The sequence below is a fragment of the Neomonachus schauinslandi genome, chromosome 2, assembly GCF_002201575.2.
Source record: "Neomonachus schauinslandi chromosome 2, ASM220157v2, whole genome shotgun sequence".
NCBI classification, from domain to species: Eukaryota; Metazoa; Chordata; class Mammalia; order Carnivora; family Phocidae; genus Neomonachus; species Neomonachus schauinslandi.
The window spans coordinates 131,569,969-131,595,681 of NC_058404.1; the positions used below are offsets into that span (position 1 = coordinate 131,569,969).

A 25,713-nucleotide genomic window follows, 5' to 3' on the forward strand; every position below is an offset into this window, starting at 1 on the left:
GGCCTACCCTGAGGCCCAGCATGTCATAATTGTTTGATAAATGCTTATTAAACTCCATTGTTGTCAAATTTGAGCAATGTTATGTAAAATTAAACCACTAGGATAGCTTGGTAATAGTGACATGTCTTCCCAAGTTTTGAAGTCTTTTATTAAATTTATAATTATTTAAATTATAATTTATTTTATAATTGTTTAAATTAATAGCTCTCAATTCTATCATTTATTATATGCTTACTCTATTCCAGGCACTAATGGAACATGAATTATATTATTTAATATCCATAACATCATATGAGATGTAGGTTTTTAATTACACAGATGAGGCGACTGAACCAGAGAGACGTTAAAGGATTTACCCAAAATCATGTAACTGGCAATAGTGAGAGATAGAGTTCAAAGCCAGTCTCTTCCCTGTAAATGAATTTGTTCTAAAACAAAGTATTTGCTTATACTTACGATAATGGAAATGGTTTTTAACCCATTGAGGATGTGCATTTTACTAAACCCAAATAGTAATACCTCATAGTTAGTAAATAGTTAGTAAACCCAAATAGTAACACGCTTTGTCACATTGAGAAGCGCCCTAACAAAGGAGATTTCCTGCAAAATGCAAGAGACCTCAATGACTCCAGGTCTTTTAGTTTCCAGGCGGCTTGGCGGACAAGTGTTCATTAGTTTGAGTTTGGCAAGAAGAGTGCAAAACATTCCATAGCTTTTCTTGTTTATAGAAAGGATAACATTTTTTTAAAAACTTGGATTATAAATAGCATTTGCTTTATCCCTTTAATCATTTTTGGCAGTCATGCACACAACACAGAATGATAAATACATGCAAATGCAGATGTGCTGTCCTGCTCACCAAAACAGCACCTTCAGAAAGAGCTTTAAATGCAGTATTCCTTCACTGGTGTTGATGTGGGAGGTGCTTTTACCCCCTGTGGAAAATGTATCTTCACTTATGGATTTATCATAGAAATGCAAACAGATCACCGGATAATAGTGGTAGCTACTGTTCACAATCATAGAAGAAAGGATGACCTTTAGACGTTTTGCAGGGGAAGCAACCCAACTATTGTGGAGCAGTATGAGAAGTCCTAGAGCATGAAATCCTGCACACACTTATCTTTCCCTGGGGAGTTAATTTTCATTTTTTGGAGAAACCTAGGCTGTATCCCCTCCCCCATAATTATGCTTAGAAGAGGATAATATAAATAATTTTCAAGAACTTATGAATGACATTATCAAAAGATGCTTTGATGAACTCATTTGCTTAATGCTCATTAAGGAGAGTGTAATTACTTTTTGAAAATACTATTTTGTTCCATTTAAATATAAAGAATTTGTAGCGAAAAACTGATTATAGTTTTGTAATATATAATTTTTTTTAAAGATTTTATTTACTTATTTGACACAGAGAGAGAAAGCACAAGTAAGCAGAGAGGCAGGCAGAGAGAGAGGGAGAAGCAGGCTCTCCACTGAGCAGGGAGCCGGACGTGGGGCTCAATCCCAGGACCCTGGGATCATGACCTGAGCCGAAGGCAGCCGCTTAACCGACTGAGCCACCCAGGCGCCCCTTGTAATATATAATTTATAAATAAATCTGTCTGATGTATCAGCTATATGTTTGGGATGACGGGGAGAAGAAAAGCCAATGAAGTAATTTATAAATTTGTTTTTGTAAGGAAAGTATATTGAACATTCATTAATCACCTCTTATTGAGTTTTTCATATATTTTCCATATTAATCCCTTATCAGAAAGATGATTTGCAAATATTCTCTCCCATTCAGTACGTTGCTTTTTTGTTTTGTTGTTTTAATTTGCTGTGTAGGAGCTTTTTAGTTTGATATTTAGTTGTTCATTTTTGCTTTTGCTGCTTTTGCTGTTGGTGTCAAATCCAATAAATCATTGTCAAGACTGGTAACAAGGAGCTTACCACTGTTTTCTTCTAGGAGTTTTATGGTGTCAGGTATTACATTTAAGTCTTTAACCTGTTTTAAGTTGACTTTTGTGTGTGGTATAAGAGGGTTAGTTTCATTCTTTTGCATGTGGCTGTCCAGTTTTCCCAACCATTTATTGAAGAGCTTGTCCTTTCCCCATTGTATGTTTCTGATTCCTCTGTCATTAATAAATTGACCATCTACGCATGTGTTTATTTCTGGGCTCTCTATTCTGTTCCATTGTTGTCTGTTTTTATGCCATTACCATACTGTTTTGTTTACTATAGCTTTGTGATATAGTTTGCGATCAGGAAATGTGATACCTCCAGACTTACTCTTTCTCAAGATTGCTTTGGCTATTTGGGCAGCTTTGTAGTTCCATACATATTTTAGGATTATTTGTTCTATTTCTGTAACAAATGCCATTGAAATTTTGTTAGGGATTGTATTGAATCTTTAGATTGCTCTAGGTAGTATGGATATATTTTAGCAGTGTAGATTCTTCTAATCCGTGAGCACAGAATATCTTTCCATTTATTTCTGTCATCTTCAGTGTCTTTCATCAGCTTTCAATGTGCAGGTCTTTCAGCTCCTTGCTTAAGTTTATTCCTAGGTATTTTAATCTTTTTGATACATTTGTGAATATGATTAGTTTCTCTTTCTGATGGTTCATTATTAGTATATAGAAATGCAACTGATTTTTGTATATTGATTTTATATCCTACAGTTTAACTGAACTAGTTTATTCTAACACTTTTTTGGTGTAGTCTTAGGGTTTTCTGTATATAAGATCATGTCCTCTGCAGAGACAGTTTTACTTCTTCCTTTCTGACTTAGATGCTTTTCATTTCTTTTTTTTGCCTAGGTGCTCTAGGTAGGACTTCCAGCACTACATTGAATAAAAGTGGCAAGAGTGGCATCCTTTTCTTGTTATTGATCTTAAAGGAAAAGCTTTTAGCTTTTCACTGTTGAGTATGATGTTAAGTTGGGCTTATCGTGTATAGCTTTTATTATGTTCAGGTATGCTCTTTCTATACCCATTTTTTAAAGAGTTTTTGTTATGAATCTATGTTGAATTTTCTCAAATGCTTTTTCTTTGCCTATTGAGGTGATCATATGATTTTTATCTTTCATTTTGTTAATATGATGTAGCACATTGATTTGCTAATGTTGAACCATGAAGCATTCCTGGAATAAATCCCACCTAATCATGCTGTATGATCTTCTTAATTAATACTGACTTCAGGTTGCTAATATTTTGTTAAGAATTTTTTGCATCTATGTTCATCAGGAATATTGACTTGTAATTTTCTTTTGTTGTAATATCCGTGTCTGGTTTTGGTATCAGGGCTTTCTGGACTTATAAAATGAGTTTGGAAATGTTTCCTTCTCCTGTTTTGATGGGGAAGGATTGGTACTAATTCTTCTTTAAACATTTGGTAGAATTTACCAGTGAATCCGTCTGCTCCTGGACTTTTGTTTATTGGGAGGATTTTGATTACTGATTTAATCTTAATCCTTATTAGCAATTGGTCTGTTCAGATTTTCTATTTCTTCATGATTCTTAGTAGGTTGTGTGTTTTTAGGAACCTATTTCTTCTAGGTTGTCTATTTTGTTTAGCAGGTAATTGGTCCTTTGTATTTCAGTTGTAATATCTCCTCTCATTTCTAATTTTGAGTCTTTTTTCCCTTTGTGAGTTTAGCTAAAATTATCTATTTTGTGTGTGGGAGGGAGGTTTGCTATTTATTAACCATCTCTGTTATTCAAATCATGCAGGCAGAACTCATATGTATAGTAATCCTATTTTTTCCAAAAATTCTAACTAATATTTTATCTTTATTGTTGGTTTACGAACCTTATCCTTGCAAATAACTATGGTTTATTTATCCCATAAGATTTATAGGTGAAATTAGAAGTTGTCTATTTTGTTTATCTTTTCAAAAAGCTAGCTCTTAGTTTCATTGATCTTTTCTATTATCTTCTTAGTCTCTGTTTCATTTATTTCTGCCCTGATCTTTGTCATTTTCTTCCCTCCACTAACTTTAGGTTTGAGTCCCACTTTAAGTACATGAGTACCAACTTCAGGTCAGCCCTCATGTTGCTGGCAGTACTGCCACTCTCTCCAGTCTTCCACTCTTCCTCTCTTTTAAACAACTGTTTCATACTTGCTCCTTGATCTTTAGCCTCCAGCATTCCCCTTTTCACCCTTCACTCTCAGATAATGACCTTACTTTCTATTTCATGGAGAACATGAAGAGAGAATATCCACCTATTCCCACTCTCACATCCACTCTGTACCTGCCCCTATGCCATGTTCTCTCCTTTCTTCCAGTCACAGGAGGTGTGCCAAGCTTGCTCCTGTCCAAGAGCAGCCCTCCACTGTGAACCAGATCCCATACCCTCACACACTCTCGCCAGCACTCTACTCCCTGAATCCTTTCCTCCCTCCTCCCTCTGCTGGGTCATCAGTTTTTCATCTGTCTACTGAATCATTCCCATTAGCATAGAAATATGCTATAATATTTCCCATTTTATTAAAAAAAAAAAACCCTCTCCCTTGACTCCACAGCCCTCTTTAGCAATCACCCATTTCCTAAAAGAACTATATAAGCTTGCTGTTTTCACTTCCTCTTCTCTTTTCTTCCTGGACCCACTCTAATCAGTCCCACTATGGAATGAAGCAGCTCTTGTCAAGTGACGCCACATTGCCAAATTCAGGGGTCAGTTCTCAATTTTCTTTTTTTTTATTATGATTAATCACCATACATTACATCATTAGTTTTTGATATAGTGTTCCATGATTCATTGTTTGCATATAACACCCAGTGCTCCATTCAGTATGTGCCCTCTTTAATACCCATCACCAGGCTAACCCATCCCCCACCCCCGTCCTCTCTAGAACCCTCAGTTTGTTTCTCAGAGTCCATACTCTCTCATGGTTCGTCTCCCTCTCCAATTTCCCCCCCTTCATTTTTCCCTTCCTGTTATCTTCTTCATTTTTCTTTTTAACATATTATGTATTATTTGTTTCAGAGGTACAGGTCTGTGATTCAACATCCTTACATAATTCACAGCACTCACCATAGCACATACCCTCCCGAATGTCTATCACCCAGCCACCCCATCCCTCCCACCCCCCACCACTCCAACCACCCTCAGTTTGTTTCTGAGATTAAGAATTCCTCATATCAGTAAGATCATATGATACATGTCTTTCTCTGATTGACTTACTTCGCTCAGCATAATACCCTCCAGTTCCATCCATGTCATTGCAAATGGCAAGATTTCATTCCTTTTGATGGCTGCATAATATTCCATTGTACATATATATAGCACATCCTCTTTATCCATTCATTTGTCAATGGACATCTTAGCTCTTTCCATAGTTTGGCTATTATGGACATTGCTCCTATAAACATCAGGGTGCATGTACCCCTTTGGATCCCTATATTTGTATCTTTGGGGTAAATACCCAGTAGTGCAATTGCTGGGTCATATGGTAGCTCTATTTTCAACTTTTTGAGGAACCTCCATACTGTTTTCCAGAGTGGCTGCACCAGCTTGCATTCCCACCAACAGTGTAGGTGGGTTCCCCTTTCTCCGCATCCCCACCAACCTCTGTCGTTTCCTGACTTGTTAATTTTAGCCATTCTGACTGGTGTGAGGTGGTATCTCATTGAGGTTTTGATTTGGATTTCCCTGATGCCAAGCGATGTTGAGCACTTTTTCATGTGTCTGTTGGCCATTTGGATGTCTTCTTTGGAAAAATGTCTGTTCATGTCTTCTGCCCATTTCTTGATTGGATCATTTGTTCTTTGGGTGTTGAGTTTGATAAGTTTTTTTATAGATTTTGGATACTAGCCTTTTATCTGATATGTCACTTGCAAATATCTTCTCCCATTCTGTCAGTTGTCTTTTGGTTTTGTTTACTGATTCTTTTGCTGTGCAAAAGCTTTTTATCTTGATGAAGTCCCAATAGTTCATTTTTGCCATTGTTTCCCTTGCCTTTGGTGATGTTTCTAGGAAGAAGTTGCTATGGCTGAGGTCGAAGAGGTTGTTGCCTGTGTTCTCCTTTAGGATTTTGATGGACTCCTGTTTCACATTTCGGCCTTTCAACCATTTTGAGTCTATTTTTGTGTGTGGTGTAAGGAAATGGTCCAGTTTCATTCTTCTGCAGGTGGCTGTCCAATTTTCCCAACACCATTTGTTGAAGAGACTGTCTTTGTTCCATTGGACATTCTTTCCTGCTTTGTTGAGGATTAGTTGACCTTAGAGTTGAGGGTCTACTTCTGGGCTCTCTATTCTGTTCCATTGATCTATGTGTCTGTCTTTGTGCCAGTACCATACTGTCTTGATGATGACAGCTTTGTAATAGAGCTTGAAGTCCAGAATTGTGATGCCACCAGCTTGCTTTTCTTGTTCAACATTCCTCTGGCTATTCGGGGTCTTTTCTGGTTCCATACAAATTTTAGGATTATTTGTTCCATTTCTTTGAAAAAAGTTGATGGTATTTGGATGGGGATTGCATTGAATGTGTAGATTGCTCTAGGTAGCATTGACATCTTCACAATATTTGTTCTTCCAATCCATGAGCATGGAACATTTTTCCATTTCTTTGTGTCTTCCTCATTTTCTTTCATGAGTATTTTATAGTTTTCTGAGTACAGATTCTTTGCCTCTTTGGTTAGATTTATTCCTAGGTATCTTATGGTTTTGGGTGCAGTTGTAAATGGGATCGACTCCTTAATTTCTCTTTCTTCTATCTTGTTGTGGGTGTATAGGAATGCCACTGATTTCTGTGCATTGATTTTATATCCTGCCACTTGACTGAATTCCTGTATGAGTTCTAGCAGTTTTGGAGTGGAGTCTTTTGGGTTTTCCACATAAAGTATCATATCATCTGCAAAGAGTGAGAGTTTGACTTCTTTGCCAATTCAGATGCCTTTTATTTCTTTTTGTTGTCTGATTGCTGTGGCTAGGACGTCTAATACTATGTTGAATAGCAGTGGTGATAGTGGACATCCCTGCCACGTTCAAGACCTTAGGGGGAAAGCTCTCAGTTTTTCCCCATTGGGAATGATATTCGCTGTGGGTTTTTCATAGATGGCTTTTATGATATTGAGGTATGTAACCTCTATCCCTATACTCTGAGGAGTTTTGACCAAGAAAGGATGTTGTACTTTGTCGAATGCTTTTTCTGCATCTATTGAGAGGATCCTATGGTTCTTGTTCTTTCTTTTATTAATGTATCACATTGATTGATTTGCAGATGTTGAACCAACCTTGCAGCCCAGGGATAAATCCCACTTGGTCGTGGTGAATAATCCTCTTCATGTACTGTTGGATTCTATTGGCTAATATTTTGGTGAGAATTTTTGCATCCATGTTCATCAAGGATATTGGTCTGTAATTCTCCTTTTTGATGGGGTCTTTGTCTGGTTTTGGGATCAAGGTAATGGTGGCCTCATAAAACGTGTTTGGAAGTTTTCCTTCCATTTCTATTTCTTGGAACATTTTCAGAATAGGTCTTAATTCTTCTTTAAATGTTTGGTAGAATTCCCCTGGAAAGCCATCTGGCCCTGGGCTCTTGTTTGTTGGGAGATTTTTGATTACTACTTCAATTTCCTTAGTGGTTATAGGTCTGTTCGGGTTTTCTATTTCTTCCTGGTTCAGTTTTGGTAGTTGATACATTTCTAGGAATGCATCCATTGCTTCAAGATTATCTAATTTGCTGGCATAGAGTTGCTCACAATATGTTCTTATAATTGTTTGTATTTCTTTGGTGTTGGTTGTGATCTCTCCTCTTTCATTCATGATTTTATTTATTTGGGTCTTTTCTCTTTTCTTTTTGATAAGTCTGGCCAGGGGTTTATCAGTCTTATTAATTCTTTCAAAGAACCAGCTCCTAGTTTCATTGATCTGTTCTACTGTTCTTTTGGTTTCTATTTCATTGATTTCTGCTCTGATCTTTATTATTTCTCTTCTCCTGCTGGGTTTAGGCTTTACTTGCTTTTCTTTCTCCAGCTCCTTTAGGTGTAGTGTTAGGTTGTGTATTTGAGACCTTTCTTGTTTCTTGAGAAAGGCTTGTATTGCTATACACTTTCCTCTTAGGACTGCCTTTGCTGCATCCCGAAGATTTTGAACAGTTGTGTATTCATTTTCATTTGTTTCCATGAATTTTTTTTTTAAAGATTTTATTTATTTATTTGACAGAGAGAGAGATAGCAAGAGCAGGAACACAAGCAGGGGGAGTGGGAGAGGAAGAAGCAGGCTTCCCGCCGAACAGGGAGCCCGATGTGGGACTCGATCCCAGGACCCTGGGATCATTACCTGAGCCGAAGGCAGACGCTTAACGACTGAGCCACCCAGGCGCCCTCCATGAATTTTTTAAAATTCTTCTTTAATTTCCTGGTTGACCCATTCATTCTTTAGTAGGATGCTCTTTAGCCTCCATGTATTTGAGTTCTTTCCAACTTTCCTCTTGTGATTGAGTTCTAGTTTCAAAGCATTGTGGTCTGAAAATATGCAGGGAATGATCCCAATCTTTTGGTACTGGTTGAGACCTGATTTGTGACCTAGGATGTGTTCTCTTCTGGAGAATGTTCCATGGGCACTAGAGAAGAATGCGTATTCTGTTGCTTTGGGATGGAATGTTCTGAATATGTCTGTGAAGTCCATTTGGTCCAGTGTGTCATTTAAAGTCTTTATTTCCTTGTTGATCTTTTGCTTAGATGATCTGCCCATTTCAGTGAGGGGGGTGTTAAAGTCTTCCTCTATTATCGTATTGTTGTTGATGTGTTTCTTTGCTTTTGTTATTAATTGGCTTATTTAACTGGCTGCTCCCAAGTTAGAGGCATTGATATTTACAATTGTTAGATCTTCTTTTTGCATAGACCCTTTAAGTATGATATAGTGTCCTTCCTCATTTCTTATTACAGTCTTTGGTTTAAAATCTAATTTGTCTGATATAAGGATTGCCACCCCAGCTTTCTTTTGGTGTCCATTAGCATGGTAAATGGTTTTCCACCCCCTCACTTTCAATCTGGGGGTGTCTTTGAGTCTAAAATGAGTCTCTTGCAAACAGTGTATTGATGGGTCTTGTTTTTTTATCCAATCTGATAGCCTGTGTCTTTTGATTGGGGCATTTAGCCCATTTACATTCAGGGTAACTATTGAAAGATATGAATTTAGTGCCATGGTATTGCCTGTAAGTTACTATTACTGTATATTGTCTGTGTTCCTTTCTGGTCTACGTTACGTTTAGGCTCTCTCTTTGCTTAGAGGAGCCCTTTCAATATTTCTTGTAGGGCTGGTTTTGTGTTTGCAAATTCCTTTAGTTTTTGTTTGTCCTAGAAGCTTTTTATCTCTCCTTCTATTTTCAATGACAGCCTAGCTGGATATAGTATTCTTGGCTGCATATTTTTCTCATTTAGCGCTCTGAATATATCATGCCAGTCCCTTCTGGCCTCCCAGGTTTCTGTGGATAGGTCTGTTTCCAATCTAATGTTTCTACCATTGTAGGTTATAGATCTCTTGTCCCGAGCTGCTTTCAGGATTTTCTCTTTGTCTCTGAGACTTGTAAGTTTTACTTTAGATGTTGGGGTGTTGACCTATTTTTATTGATTTTGAGAGGGGTTCTCTGTGCCTCCTGGATTTTGATGCCTGTTTCCTTCCCCAACTTAGGGAAGTTCTCTGCTATAATTTGCTCCAATATACCTTCAGTCCCTCTCTCTCTTTCTTCTTCATCTGGGATCTCAATTATTCTAATATTGTTTTGTCTTATGGTATCACTTTTCTCTCAAATTCTGCCCTCGTGATCCAGTAGTTGTTTATCTCTCTTTTTCTCAGCTTCTTTATTTTCCATCATTTGGTCTTCTACATCACTAATTCTCTCTTTTGCCTCATTTATCCTAGCAGTTAGAGCCTCCATTTTTTATTGCACCTCATTAATAGCCTTTTTTATTTTTACTTGGTTAGATTTTTGTTCTTTTATTTCTCCAGAAAGCGTTTCTCTAATATCTTCCATGCTTTTTTCAAGCCCAGCTAGTATCTTTAAAATCATCATTCTGAACTCTAGTTCTGACATCTTACTAATGACGGTATTGATTAGGTCCCTGGCAGTCGGTACTGCCTCTTGTTCTTTTTTCTGAGGTGATTTTTTCCATCTTGTCATTTTGTCCAGAGGAGAATAGATGAATGGGAGAACAAAATGCTAACAGGGTAACAACGACCCCAGAAAAATATACACTAAACAAATCAGAAGAGACTTTCCAGAAAGTGGCCACTTTTCTGTGCAGAGAGTTGCTGCTATTCTTTTCTTCGATCTCCTGTTGAGTTCGTAGGAATGGTTTGATCCCTATCTAGCTGAGTTCCTGGGACCAGATAAAATTTAGGTCTCCTATTCCTCTGCCCTCTTGCTCCTCCCCGCCCCCCCCGCCCCAGTTCTCAATTTTCATTCTGTTCACCCTGTCAGCAGCATATGATGCACTTGATCATACCTTCCTTTTTTAAATAACAGTGTTACTGAGATATAATTTATATACCATAAAATTAACTTTTAAAGTTAGAGTTCAGTAATTTTTAGTATATTTATAGAGTTGTGCATCTGTCTACATCATTCAATTCCAGAACATTTCATTGTTCCGAAAAACAAACCCCATACCCATCTGCAGTCACTTCCCATTGCTCAGTTCCTGGCAGCCACTGAGCTACTCTAGTCTTTGTAGATCTGTGCGTTCTGGACATTTCATATAAATGGAATAATGTGTCCTTTTGTGTCTGCCTTCTTTCACTTAGCATAATATTTTTGAGATTCATCAATGTTATAGCATGCATCAGTATTTCATTCCTTTTTATAGCTGAGGAGTATTCCATTGTACAGATAGACACATTTTGCTTATCCATACATCAGTTGATGGATGTGTGAATTGTTTTCACTTTTTGACTATAGTGAATAATGCTGCTCTGACCATTCATGTACAAGTCTATATGTAGATATATGTTTTAGAATTTCTAGATTACACGGCAACTGTATATATCCCTTCCTTGTTGAGACCCTTTCCCCTTGCCTTTCAGGACATTCTCTTTGTTTTTCCTTCTCCTTCACTGTCCATTCCTCAGTCTCTCTGGGTCTTCTCTCTCTAAGCTCAGCATACTCTGGATATCAGTTCTTAGTCTGATCTCTTCCCTTCTCTATTTAGATTCACTTCCTAGGTGACCTCTTCTAATTACATAGTTTTTAAATACCAATTACTGATAGATGACTCCCAAACTTGTATTTTCAGTTGAAGTTTCTCATCTCCAACCACTATATTCAACTCCCTATATGACATTTACATCTCTCTATGTTATGTGCATCTCAAACTATGAATGTCCAAAGTTAAAGTTTTTAGTGTGTTCAAAGCTATAAACTCCTGATTTACCCACAAAATCTGTACCTCCTGCTATCTTTTCTAACTCCATGATGGCAGTTTCATCCTTTCAGTGCTCAGACCAAAACTTTTGGCATCATTCTTGACTCCTGCCTGCCCCATGTCCAGTGCATCACCTAATCCTGTTGCCTCCACATTCAGGATACAACCAGAATCTAAAGTCTTCTCCCCAGCTCCTGGATTCAAGCCACGAGCATCTCCATGACTTCCTAGCTGGTCTGCTTGCATTGCTCTGACCCTTCTACAGTCTTTTCCCCCATGCACCAGTAAGGACCTTTTTAAAATGAAAGTCAGACATGTTACTTCTCTCCTCAACATCTTTCCAAAAATTTTCTATTTGCTCAGTAAAAACCAAAGTCTTTAAGTATACATGATCTGGGCCCTCTGCTACATCACTGACCTCATCTCTTGCCAATATTTGTATTCATTCAGCTCCAGCCACAGTGACCTCCTTGCTGTTCTTCAGACTTGGGAATCATGCTTCTTCCTCAGGACTTTGCTCTGCTCTTTTCTCTATCTGGAATGCTCCTCCCCAGACATCCTTTTCAGACACTTCTTTATTATTATTATTATTTTTTTATATCTGTGGTCAAGACTGCTAGTGGCCTCCCAAGAGCTATTCTCCCTCCCTTTCTTGGCTGGGTACATTGATATACAGCTATAAGACTACATTCCCTAACTTCCCAGGCAGCAGTGTGTCACCATGTGACTACATTTTAACCCAGTAAAAGTAAGCAGTTGGGTTTTCCTTTAAGGTGGGCCATGCCCCTCTGTGGCCCTCCCCTGGCCATCCCTGCATCCCACCATGTTTGTAACACAAACCCATGAGGGCTCCTGCTTTCCTAGAACTTATGTCTGGTTAGGGGGAAAAGACAACAAATAAATAAATACAAATATACAGTATGTCAGATGGCATTATGTGCAGTGGAGATAAAGAAAGCAAGGTCAAGGTAAAGGGGAGTAAAGCATAAGGGAGAATATTATATAGTGTCAAAGAAGGCTTTACTGATAAAGTAGTATTTGAGCAAAATGTTACATCAGTTTGGATTAGGGTTGCTTGCATATAAATAAACCCCAAACAACATCAACTTAAGATAGAAATGTATTTTTCTGAAATAAACAAAACCTTCACGTCAGGCTGGGGCTGGTGATGAGACTATGAGGTAGCTTCCAACTCCACACTGTTGCAGTGTGCTCCTGGCCCAAGGTGTTGCCATCTGCTTTCCTTCTGGGTCACAGCAGGCATGTGGCCTCCCTGAACTACCACTGATCATTCCGTTTGCCCTGGATTTTACATGTTATTACTTTATTTTTCACTGTCACTTTGGCCAGGAGAAAGGTCTTAATAGCTGACTTTCCCACTATCTATACAATCTTGGGCAGCTCATTTCAGTTCTCTGAATCTCTGGATTTCATTTTTGAAATAAGGCAATTGGAGTAGATCTCTCTTCAGTTCAAAAACTGAGTGGTTTTTTGTTTTGTTTTGTTTTGTTTTAAGATTTTATTTATTTATTTGTCAGAGAGAGCGCGTCCAAGCAGGGGGTGGGGGGGCAGAGGGAGAGGGACAGGCAGGCTCCCCACTGAGCAGGGAGCCCGGTATGGGGCTTGATCCCAGAACCCTGGGATCATGACCTGAGCCGAAGGCAGACGCTCAACCAACTGAGCCACGCAGGTCCCCAAAACTGAGTGGTTCTAAAATAAACATCTAATTTCTTAATTTTCCACCTAATTTTTCTTATATAAACATGAAACTTAATATGACCAGCTATAATCAAACAATTCAGTTAATGTTCATTTAATTTATCTTTTTTGCCTTAACATTTATTTTCAAAACCCTCAAAGAGAAACTATTTACTTCTTGGCAAATTTAAAAACTTTGATTCAGCAGTACATATTATTCTAAGGTGTTTTACTGTTGTTTTTAATACACCTGCCCAGCATCCATCTCAGAGATATTCCTTGAGACTGAGAAGTAGAGTGGTAGGATGAATTTAGGTAGGTGTACTTTTTTAAATCTCCAAAGGATATTCCGATGTGCACCCCTGGGTAAGAACCACTGCTTCACAGCATTCCTTCTAGTGTCCATGGTATCCCTTTGGAATAATCTTCCAGAACATCCTGTTTTAAGGCCCCATCACCCTGCTTAATCCTGTCCTCTAAATTAGCAAGAACTTGAAGCCAAAAGATTGCATTTGGGGCTGGGATGATAAACGTTCTCATTGCTTGATCATTGATTTTGATAATTAAAAATAAATGATCAAAAATTTTTAAGCAAATTTTTATATTGCTAATAGAAGGAAAATTTATGAAAGTCTTCTATCTTAATTCCTAAACTGCTCAGTTTGCAGTTACTTCTGCCTGTTTTTTTTTTTCCTGATAAAAGACCTGAAGTCAGGGATGTGAATGAGTAACTTTGTAAAACAGCAGTTGGACTGTGTTGATGTGAAGAGACCTCAGCTTACTACGGTGTACAGACTTCTCTGTGAGTGTCTTAAGATGAGACTTCCTTGAGCCCATGTCCCAGGACACCTGGCTCCAAGTAAAAGCTTCCTGCCCCGTCTTCCCATTTCCATACCATAGCTATTTTTAAAATTAACTTACAAGTTTTGAAAATGAATATAAATGAGTCTAAAACAAGAGTGTTGCTTACACGAGAATTAATGTGCTTTATGGTATCAACTGATAATCTGTAATGTGACTTTCATCCAAAAGTGCCTTTTCTTCTTGCAATTCTAATGTTTCACATGTAACCAAGTACAGAAAATAGTGGTAAGCACAAGTACTGAGGCCTGAGTCTCTGGGTTCGTAGCTCTGCTCCTTACTCAATGGGACAGGTAACTCACATTCTTGATGCCTCAGTTTCCTCATTGGTGAGATGGTAACAATCATAGTCCCTGCCTCTTTGAGTTGTTGTGACAATTAAATGGATTAACTGACATAGATCTCTTGGAACCATGCCTAACACAGAGAAATGTTCACTAAATCTCTATAACAATAGCAACAACATCTAAGAGAATATTTCCTAATTCTACATTGTCAGAAGTTACTCTTGTGTTTCTATTCCCATGGCGTCTCAAAATCTAAAGCAGCTCAAATTCCTTGTGTTAGTCTGTTCTGCGCCTGCAAATACATTCATGGAATGTGCTCTTTTTACAATCCCTGGGATTCTTAGTATTTCAATGGTACACATAAATCACACAGCATGTGCATGGATCCTTAACTCAGTCAATGGCAGATTCTTCTGAGCGAAATGTTTTCTGTAGATGGTTTGGGGGTGTTTATAGCTTTCACCTTCAAGAACAGAAGTTATCATGGAGAAATCACAAAAATAGAGCAGCAAAATGTGGTGTGAAAAATGGGTATCTCCAGTGGAAAGAGAAAGCTGGCCACCCCTGTTGGCATCCCAGACCATTGGTCGTTTGCCTACTGCAGCCACACATCATGAGGGAGGCTGCAGGTGGGTCTCTCCAAGCACATTAGCTCCATTATCGGAGTAAGGCTTTTAGTCCTATTTGGAGTCCCTGCCCCCCAGAGCTTGGCTGAACCTCATGGAATCAGGAACAGCCCTTGATTAGACAGAGCAGGTCTAGGTGACCTCCTTGGCCCATTTCTGCTAAACCTATCTGGGCCCATTACATCTTAACATGCCAACTGGCAAAAAAGGGAGGGTGGAACCAGAAGAAAAGTATATAAAGAGAGGAGTTGCATCAATACAGGTTTCTTCTTATGTTCCCAAAAGCAGGGTTTCTCAGCTCCAGCTCTGCTAACATTTTGGGCCAGATAACTCTTTTTCATGGCAGGTTGTCCTGTGCATTGTAAGATGTTTAGTCACAATCCTAGCCTCTACCCACTAGACTCCAGTACCACATACCCTCACCCCCAGCATGACAACCAAGAATGTCTCCAGACAAAACTGGCTCCTGGTAAGAACCACTGCTTTAAGCTACATTGTAATAACATGTCTCCTTGTATCCTTGGCCTTGGATGACTTGAGGTCCTATTCCTCCTTAGAGAGTTATGATGAAAGGAGCCTTGAGTACTATCTCAAAGTCAACCACTGAACTTTACACAATCTGAGATGGATACCCAGAGCATAAAAATAAAACTATCCCTTCTACCTACCCAATAAGGCCAAGGCTCAAATCATGTGTTTCTAAAAATCTCAATTCCAGCTAAGGCAAAGAAAGTGATCTCTTTCCTTTTCTCAAAGTTCATACATTTGTACTAAAATTAATAACATCAGTAAGGTAGCAGGTTTTAAAATTTTATCACTCTATTTTTCCTACAGTCATTTCTGTAATGAAAATGTACAGTCCTCAAGGTATATGTTCAAGACTGTTAATCTCCTTTAAAAACATGCATTCCTTTTAAAATATATAGGTATGTATATATGTGTGTGTGTGTGTGTGTGTGTATGCACTATAGTTCTAGTAGTCTTACAGTTACTGAGCTATTTTTTTCTAACAATTTTGTTCTCTCAAACTTCATGTGGTATTTTCATGTTCTGCACAAATTCAGTTCTTTGTACTACTTTGGTATATATTAATTATGAGTTTATATTTTGAAGTTCATGATTAATGATAGTCATGTCTATTTTATTTCTGTAGAGATTAAATCATCACAAAAATATACTTTGATAATGTTGCTGATGTAGTTTCTGGTATCTGAGTTTTAAGTGATTTGCATTATGTAGTCTATTTTAATATAAACTGACAAAATGGAATCCGTTGCATATTGCCTTTTTACCTTAGACTATTTCTCCTCTGTGTAAACAATTGAATTTAGAACCCCCAAATTATCACTGAACCTTTTAACACCATGAAATGTTGCCAAACAACTGCTCTTGTATTTGTTTTAATATTGAGAGAATTAAGTCTGGGTATGAGATTTTTTTTAGCTAACTAGTTTGAAATCTTATTGCTTTTTCAGTGTGTTTATTTTTCTTGCCTACTCTTATGAAAAATAACCACATGCAAAAGGAGCGCCTTTATGAAATATATAAATAGTATATATTTGTACTTTTCAGATGTTCTCTTGCTGTTTATCTAAATATTTCTTTTTTAAAAAAGATTTATTCTAGAAAGGTAGAGAAAGAGTGAGCACAAGCAGGGGGAGGGGCAGAGAGAGAGGGAGAGAGGGAATCTCAGCAGACTTCTCGCTGAGCCTGGAGCCCGATGCCAGGCTCGATCCCAGGACTCTGAGATTATGACCTCAACCAAAATCAAGAGTTGGACACTCAACTGACTGAGCCACCCAGGTGCCCCTAATATTTCTTTCATAAGTAATCTTGGCAAATATCTCAATGAACTATAGTTCATAATTTTAAAAAAAAATTTGCCCATTTTCCTTGATTTTCATGATCTTATAAAAGTTCTACAGAGAAATGCATTGGAACAATTTATTAGTAATCATCAGATTTGGGCAAATTTCACATAACAACAATGTTAATAAAAGCTAGTTTTTACTGAGTGTTTACTTTGCTCTGTGTTAAATATAACTATCTGCTAAATTATTTTCAAATGTTATTTTTATGTAATCCTCATAGAGGTATGACTTTATTAAATATTTATGTTTATAATTATCCCTGTATTATTTTTTTTAATTGCCTGTTATCCTAGTTTCTTTGTCAGTCACTGTCTTGGGAATATCTTGTAGTTGAAGACTGTATTGTCTGACAATAAGTGTTAATGGGTTCAAAACTTTGCTAAACTTGATGGCTCAAACGTTAAAAATAATAATATACATAAGATGAAGAGAGGGATGGGGGAGGGGAAAAAGAGGAAGAGTGTGAGACTATAATCTCTGTCTCCAGGCATCTGGTTGAAGCCATATAACCTAGAAATATAAAACATCTAAGGTGAAGGTATCAGATGACATGAAATCAAGTGTAGATTTTGTGGTGGTGTATTATAGGAATTCAAAGTTGGGAAAGGTTATTAAGACCTGAGGTTAAGGGGCGCCTGGGTGGCTCAGTCGTTAAGCGTCTGCCTTCGGCTCAGGTCATGATCCCAGGGTCCTGGATCGAGCCCCGCATCAGGCTCCCTGGTCAGTGGGAAGCCTGCTTCTCCCTCTCCCACTCCCTCTGTTTGTGTTCCCTCTCTCGCTGTGTCTCTCTTTGTCAAATAAATAAATAAAATCTTAAAAAAAAAAAAAAAAAAGACCTGAGGTTAATTAGAGAAGCTCTGTGGGCAGTGGATTCTTATCTCAACCTCAAAGGAAGTTAAGATTTGGTTTGGTCTTAGGCAGTTGGTGAGTACCCAGTGATGAACAGATGACATTCCAGTTGAAGGACAAGCATAAGAAAGCTTAGAGATGAGAAAAAGCTTCCAGTATCATAAATACAATTGATCCAAGGGTTTCAATCTTACCTGAAACTCTCACATGATTTTTATACAATTTTAGAATAAGGACATGGGTTGTATTCACATTCTTTCTGATCTAATATAAAAGCATGAGGGTATTTCTGGGATTGGAAGGAGCACGTAACTTCTGATAAGAGACGTCAATACACCAGTGTTCATTTGGCACTCTGTGGCCCATGCTTCCAGAGATATAAAAGAACTCAAAAGGTGGGTTTTTTCCTAGATATTTCCTTAGGTGAAAATGTATTAGGCCACACTTTGCCCTATAAAAGAAGATTACAACAGAAACTATTAGCGAACTGGTGTGTATTTTGCTTGATAGTAGTAAATATTTCTGGATGCCTTTCTGACATTGGCATCCTTCATTTCAGTGGTTCTCGGCCCTTTTTATCTCCCTGCCTTTTTCCTATTTCTTCTTTCCCTCACTCCAAGTTGCCAGTCAGATATACTGTCATAATCTGTCATTACACAGAATGTTATTCTGGCAGGGCGGCGGCGGGGAGGGCAGGTGAGCCTGGGGAAGATTTGTATGGGAATCCAGGAGAGGGACGTGGGCTGTGTATGGTTTGAAAGTTCCCCTTGGAAGTATTGGTTTCTCCCCTTCCCTGTGCCCCTTGCCATTTGACAGTTCTTTTAAGTATTTTAAATTCTGTACTAGGTTTATATTTTTCTAGAATATTATTAATAGGTTACTAATAAATCAGAATAAATCATCTTCAATAACATAACTTGAAAGATTTTTAAAATCTCTCTTTCTCTGTCTTTTAAATTTTATTTTCTAGATCCCCAAATCCAGGAGTGAGGGATCTATTCAGGCCCACAGAGTTCCACAACCAGAGCTATGTGATGGCGTTCCTCAGGTCAGCCTGCGGCTAAGTCGTAGAAAACCCTGCTGGGCTGACATGAATTCAGCAGAGGATGCTAATGTCACAAAGTTGGTATCCAGGTTGGCATGTTTCTTTTGTTTACATGTTATATGTTGTATTGTCTGCTCTGATGTTTAGGCCCACATGTTTTTGACTAAAAGTTCTTATCACTAGAAGTGTTTGTGGTTTGTTATATTTTATTTACATTTATTTTTTTGTTTGTATTTTAGACAAATTATCTAGCCAATTGGACTATGCTAGGCCCAGAGTTAAAAGTTGCAAGAGTTACTTTTTGGTTTCCTTTTCATAGTATGTTCAGTGGCCAATATTATTTGCAATTAAAATAAACTTCCGAGTTGTTACTAGGACCAACTGTCACTAACAAATTTGGAATATAGCCTTTTAGCTATTATGTTGCAAATTATGCCTGAAAGCAAACCTCTTTGGTGTACTTGAAGAAGGCCTCCAGTTTTCTTAAAATAGGTGAGATGGGTCTGAATCTTATTAACTCCTAGCATATAGAATTTTTCCTTTTAAGAATTTTTAATCTTTTGTTATAACTTAAAACCTATTTCTTACATCCATTACAAGACAGAGAGCTCTAGAAAATTGAAAGATATTTATGACATTAAACAGATAAATAATACAGTTAAGAGCATACCACTTCGGATTGCATTATGAAAGAGGGAATTTCTGTAAAAGATGAAGAGAATTTATTTATTTATTTATTTATTTTAAAGATTTTATTTATTTATTTATTTGAGAGAGAGAGAAACAGCATGAGAGGGGATAGGGTCAGAGGGAGAAGCAGGCTCCCCGCTGAGCCGGGAGCCCGATGTGGGACTCGATCCCAGGACTCCGGGATCATGACCTGAGCTGAAGGCAGTCACTTAACCGACTGAGCCACCCAGGCGCCCGATGAAGAGAATTTAAATAGGAAGAAAAAGAAGGCCCCATCAGGAAGTATTTGGGAAATAGCAAACAGGTGTCATGTGGGGAATTGGTTGGAGGTAAGGCTGGGAAAATGGAGTGGGGCCAAGTCAGACAGGGGATACAGCATTGAACAAAGCCAACCAGGGCCCTGTGTTTATGGACCTTATATTTTAGTGAAGGGGGCAATAAGAAAACACTCAGGAAAAAAAAGCTTATGAAGATCATTTCAGCTCTAATAAGTGGGGGTATTAAGAAATTAAATCAGGTTAATGTCACAGACTCACACAGAGACAATTTTAGTTTGAGTAGGCAGGGAAAGCCTAAGCTGAGATGTGAAGGAGGAGGAGAGAGTGTGTGAAGGTCAAGGAAAGTGCATTTCTATGCAAAAGAACCAAGCAAGGGACCTGGGCTTCAACCTACAGGTACTAGGAAGCCAGTGAAAGTTTCAGCTAAGTGGGGTAGGTGATGGGAACCATGACAAGTTGGTATATTAGGCAAAACAATCTTTTATCACCTGCAGGATCAATGGGACAAGGAGAGTTTGGAGGAAGTTATACTGTTGGTTCCTTCAACAGTTGTTAATCTTTACGGAGATCTAGTTATGTGGCATTTACTTGCTTGGTGCTGGCAATTCAGACAATGAGAGACAAGTCCTGCACTTGGGGAGACAGAGGAAAAGTGAATAAAAATTGATATGATTATTAAGCACACATACACCAGGTGCCCACCATGGTCCAAGCAGTGGGAAATGGGCTGGTGAAAAAGTCCTAAGATTTGGGTGCTCTTAAAGAGCTTCCAAACAGGGCACAGGGTGCTGTGTGAGGCCAGAGGAAGGGTAGAGACCACGTTGGCTGAGGAAGGTCAGAGAGGTTTCAGAAAGAGGATGCCTTGTGAACTAGCGCTAGTAGAATAAGTAGAAGTTTCCTGGGCAGCGGAATCTAGATAAGGGTGCTCCTGGAAGAAAAAAGGCGGGTGCCGGGGCACACAGGGTGGGGAGGACAGCTTGGAGAACTGCAGGTGCAGCCGTGGGTTCGGGATGCCTGGAGTTGAGAACGCAGGCGAGGCTAGAGGCGGCCTAATAGACTGAGCTGAATAGATCAGATCGTGAAAAACTATCCCCCATACTAAAGAGTTTGGATTTTCTCTTGAAAATGACAGAACGTGATTGCAGGAATCTAAGGCGGCAAATGACCTAAGCAGACGTGGACTTCAGAGAAGCTCCTGTCGAAGGAGAAGGTTGAGGGTGCTGGTGGGAGACTAGCGAGGCCACGCAGCCGATCCACTACCACCTGCCAGCCCCTGAGATGGGGCGGGCCCACAAGCCCGTGCTTTGAGGGAGGGCGGAGAACAGGCTATTGCTTCCAGGGGTGGACTCAGTCCAGAAAGGAGTGGGGTTGCTTTGCTTGTTTGTTTGACTCCATTTGGGGTATTACAATAATGACTGAAATGTAGGCAGGTTTGTGTGCGTAACAGGCAGAGTCCATGGAGGGAAAGAAGCTGATTTATAAGCTGGGAGGTCATGGAACAAGGCGTCCGGAGGGAATTCGGAAACCAGGAAGGCAGGCTGTGCCCCTGGTGGGCCGCTGTGCCGAAGCAGGCAGGGGGTGGCATGTGCAGTGCACAGCCCTCACCACTGAGGAGCAAGGCTGTCATCCTTGGAGGAACTGGCCTCGGGCAGGGAGGAAAGTTCCGAAAAAGAATAATGGACACAGATAGAAACATTGGGCCTTTTTAAAGTTTTCTTCTCTAGTTTAAATATCAGGGTCGAGTGGCTGGGTGACAAGAGCTAGTGTAGATGTTATCTTCCCAAATTACTTGGCAGAGAATTATGCCAGGAACACTCTATGTGAAACAATGAAAAGAAAAATGCAAATTTTAGTTGTTTATATCATTATCTTTATTCATCCAGTCAGAAAATGAAAGGGAAAAAAAAAAAAAAAGTTTGTTCCTCCTAAAGGTAACAAGAAAAGAGCTTCCTGTTTGGAGAATGAATTTGTATTTCTGAGATACAAACCAAGAAGTGAGAGGGGGCGCCTGGGTGGCTCGGTCATTAAGCGTCTGCCTTCTGCTCAGGTCATGATCCCAGGGTCCTGGAATCGAGCCCCGCATCAGGCTCCCTGCTCTGCGGGAAGCCTGCTTCTCCCTCTCCCCCTGCCACTCCCCCTGCTGGTTCTCTCTCTCTCACTCACTCGCTCGCTCACTCTCAAAATCTTTAAAAAAAAAAAGTGCGATTATGGAGAGAAGGCACAGCTAATGTTGCTCTGGCAACTCTTTGTTCCACTGGTCAGCATATCTCCAGTTGAAACAAATGTGCATTAATATTCACGAATTTTTTTATACACTTTTCTAAGTTCATAAAGTACGGCCTTGAAGACTGACTCCTTCACACTTGGCAACCTTAAAGATTTAGATAGAAACCTTGCTGCTCACCGTCATGCACTAGTGACTCATCCAAGTTCTCGTCTCTATCCATAATCTATAGTGTCCATGCAGAGATTTTACTTTTTACATACCTCTTAATAGATTGTGAGACAAATTGTCAAAAGACAGGTGGAGATAATTAAAATAAATTTAACTGAAAATAAACTTTAAATCTTTTATGTATCTTTGAAGTAATAGAATGAATATTATGCCAATTTTCATTTCAAAAATGAACTTATGAGGTGGTTTCCATTTGCGGTTACTTTCCAGAACAAGTTATTGGTTAGTTCATAAATTTTAAATAAATTAAAAGTGTGTGTGTGTTTCTACTTTTTTCCTTAACAGTTCATTAGTGGCACCAGTCTTAAAACAGTAAGATTGGCAATGTGTATTAAATATATTACTGTACGCCCATTATCCAATACAAGTTTTTTTAAAAGATTTTATTTATTTATTTGAGAGAGGGAGAGCACAGAGGGAGAGGGAGAAGTGGACTCCCCGCTGAGCAGAGAGCCCAACGTGGGGCTCGATCCCAGGACCCTGGGATCATGACCTGAACTGAAGGCAGATGCTTAACCAACTGAGCCACCCAGGTGCCCCTAATACAAGATTTACTTTGGTTTACGAACTTTGAGGAATTGTCAAGAAGCATTTAGCTGGGCTTTTCCTAGTATTGATCTTTTATTTTTCAGTTGCTCTTTGAAAAATAGAAAGAAAAAAAAAATTCAGCAAAATCTATTCTTGTTTGACCTATGACCTGGTGAGTTTGGTTTACTTTACAAAACAAAAAAAATCATTCTGTTTGCACTTTAAAATCAGTGCGCCACATTTATACTTCATTGTTTGGTTTTCAGCAGAGTTACCGTATCAGTTAACAACCAAGAAAGAACCTTTGGTACTGAGATTTCCAGAATGGTGAAGTGTCCTGTGATTTTTAAACAGCAGGTTAAGGCTGATTTCTCAGGCTTTTGAGGAGCGATTTTTGGCTAACAGTATGCTTTGGTAACTCTGAATGTTTAGAGTTGAGGCCTTATTCAGTATTTTTCCCCAGGTTGTCTCACTTTGGTCTTTTTCTTCTTTGTTTCAATTCTTCTGTATAGTCTCATTTCTTCTTAAGATGTAGTAGAAATACGAATTGTTAGCAGCATGTGTTCATTATTTTCTAGTCTTCAGATGGTGGCAGCAAAAATAAAAGCAGAGAGAGTAACACACATAAAATGTAATGTTTTGTGAGTCAAGAGAAGAGCTGGATATCACTGCTTATTGGCTGATTTCTGTCTTGGAACATTATTCAGATGAATATCATTTTTTTCTATATTTCTACAATTGTCAAAAATTGACATGGAGGATATAATCGTATAAACAACAATCATTTTTCTGATCCTCATAGAATCTCTCACAATTGGAGTAATTTAATGAAAAAAGCTTAAGGATAAGTATCTCTTGATTTTGTTAGAGTTCAGTGGAATGCTCTATTTTATACTGAATTCTAAGCCAAAGACAGAAATACTTAATTCAGTAAAAGCGTTAGCTTTCTAAAACTCACAGCAGCAGTTACTAAAATACTGTTAAGAATTCTTTTTTTTTTTTTAAGATTCTATTTATTTACTTGACAGAGACACAGCGAGAGAGGGAACACAAGCAGGGGGAGTGGGAGAAGGAGAAGCAGGCTCCCCGCGGAGCAGGAAGCCCGATGCAGGACTCAACCCCAGGACACTGGGATCATGACCTGAGCCGAAAGCAGATGCTTAACCGACTGAGCCACCCAGGCACCCAAGAATTCTTTTTTGTAGGAGAGCCTGTGTGGCTCAGTTGGTTGAGCATCTGACTCTTGATTTCAGCACAGGTCATGATCTCAGGATTGTGAGATCCAGCCCCACATCAGGCTCTGTGCTAGGCGTGGAGCCTGCTCAGAATTCTCTCTCTCCCCCCTCACCCCACCTTCTCTCTCCTTCTCTTAAAAAAAAAAAAAGAAAGAAAAAGAAGAAGCTTTTTTGTAATTAAGATGTGTGTGTTACTAAAATTCACGGTAGACTGAAAAGCATAATTTCTGATCTGGCATGCCCGCTTCAAAGGAGTCCATGCCTGTCCTCCACAGTGTAAGTACAGTGTACAAGTTTGGCAGGTCAGAGGCACTCACAGAAATCAGGAGGTTATTGGACAAGTGCATCCCTTAAGCAAGGCTGGAATATTCCAGCTCCTTTCAGTGTACCTGATATTCTTATTCCTTTTAAAGATACTGAGGAAGAAAAACTGTAAACATTAACTAGTATGTTAAGAAGTAGGCCACTTAAAAATTTTCCTGGAAGGGGAAGTTACATATCCATGCTCAAAAAGAAAAAGGAAAGGTTCTATTACAGGTGACGTTTGAGATGTTAAAAGAATTTGAAGCTTCAGGGATAGCCATCTGACTATCTGTTTCAACATGTAAAGTAGATAAATGATCCTTTCATGTTCCTAGCACTATATTTATTACTTTCAGAATTTTTTTAATTTTAGAATTTAAATAGAGAACAGAATTAATATTTTTAGGTTTTTAGTTGTTAAATCCTATTTATTGTAATGGTCTTTTTGAAAGGCAATGTATTTCTTTAAATTTGTGATTTTCTTAAAGGCCAAAGGAAAATCTCTAGTTTTTTTTCTATAAAGTCAGAATGAAGACTCAAAAAACCATGTATTGTATGATTCCATTTATATGAAAAGTCCAAAAAAGGCAAATTTAAAGAAATAGCAAGTTGAGTTGTGATTGTCTGGGGCTGGGGCTGGGGGACCAGGGAGGGTCAGAGATTAATGTAAATGCCCTGAGGGACCTTATTTGGTGGAATGAAAATGTTCTGAAACTGATTTATGGTAATAGCTAGACCACTGGTAAAGTTACTAAAAATCACTGAACTGTAGACTTGAAAATGTGGATTTTATGATATGTAAAATATATCTCAATAACATTGTTTTAAAAATACAAGTACCAAAAACCAAACAAACAATTGCTGGAATAAGGAGAAAGGGGTATACTCTAACAAGAAAGTCATTTGATTGCAAATTGCTAAAATGCAACTATTGTTATAAGTAAATGCTATCTGCAGAGAAGGTTATGTTTGTTACATCTTAAGATAATTTGTTCCTTCGGGGGCACCTGAGTGGCTCAGTGGGTTAAGTGTCTGCCTTCGGCTCAGGTCATGATCCCAGGGTACTGAGATGGAGCCCCACATCGGGCTCCTTGATCAGCGGGAAGCCTGCTTCTTCCTTTCCCACTCCCGCTGCTTATGTTCCCTCTCTCACTGTCTCTCTCTCTGTCAAAAAATAAATAAAATCTTAAAAAAAAATTAAAAATAGGGGCGCCTGGGTGGCTCAGTCGTTAAGCGTCTGCCTTCGGCTCAGGTCATGATCCCAGGGTCTTGGGATCAAGCCCCACATCGGGCTCCCTGCTCAGCGGGAAGCCTTCTTCTCCCTCTCCCACTCCCCCTGCTTGTGTTCCTGCTCTCGCTATCTCTGTCTCTGTCAAATAAATAAATAAAATCTTTAAAAAAATAAAATAAAATATAAAATATAATAAAAAATAAAATAAATAAAAGATAATTTGTTCCTTCATACTTTTTTCATAGAAAAATCCTAAAATTGATGTGGGAACACAAAAGACCTCAAATAGCCAAAGCAATCTTATGAAGAATGAAGCTGAAGGCATCACATTTCCTGATTTCAAACTGTTACAAAGCTATGAGTAATCAAACTGTACGGTATTGGCATAAAAAGAAACATGTAC

The 25,713-nt window shown here is 38.7% G+C and overlaps 1 protein-coding gene across 1 annotated transcript in view; it reads left to right on the forward strand.

Moving 5' to 3' along the window:
* FAM13A (family with sequence similarity 13 member A) overlaps positions 1–25,713 on the forward strand; it is a 336,606-nt gene that overhangs the window by 187,982 nt on the left and 122,911 nt on the right. Inside the window, exon 9 of the mRNA XM_044913092.1 lies at positions 18,516–18,679. Coding sequence (XP_044769027.1) covers positions 18,516–18,679 — 164 coding nt within the window. The remainder of the gene's footprint in view (positions 1–18,515; positions 18,680–25,713) is intronic.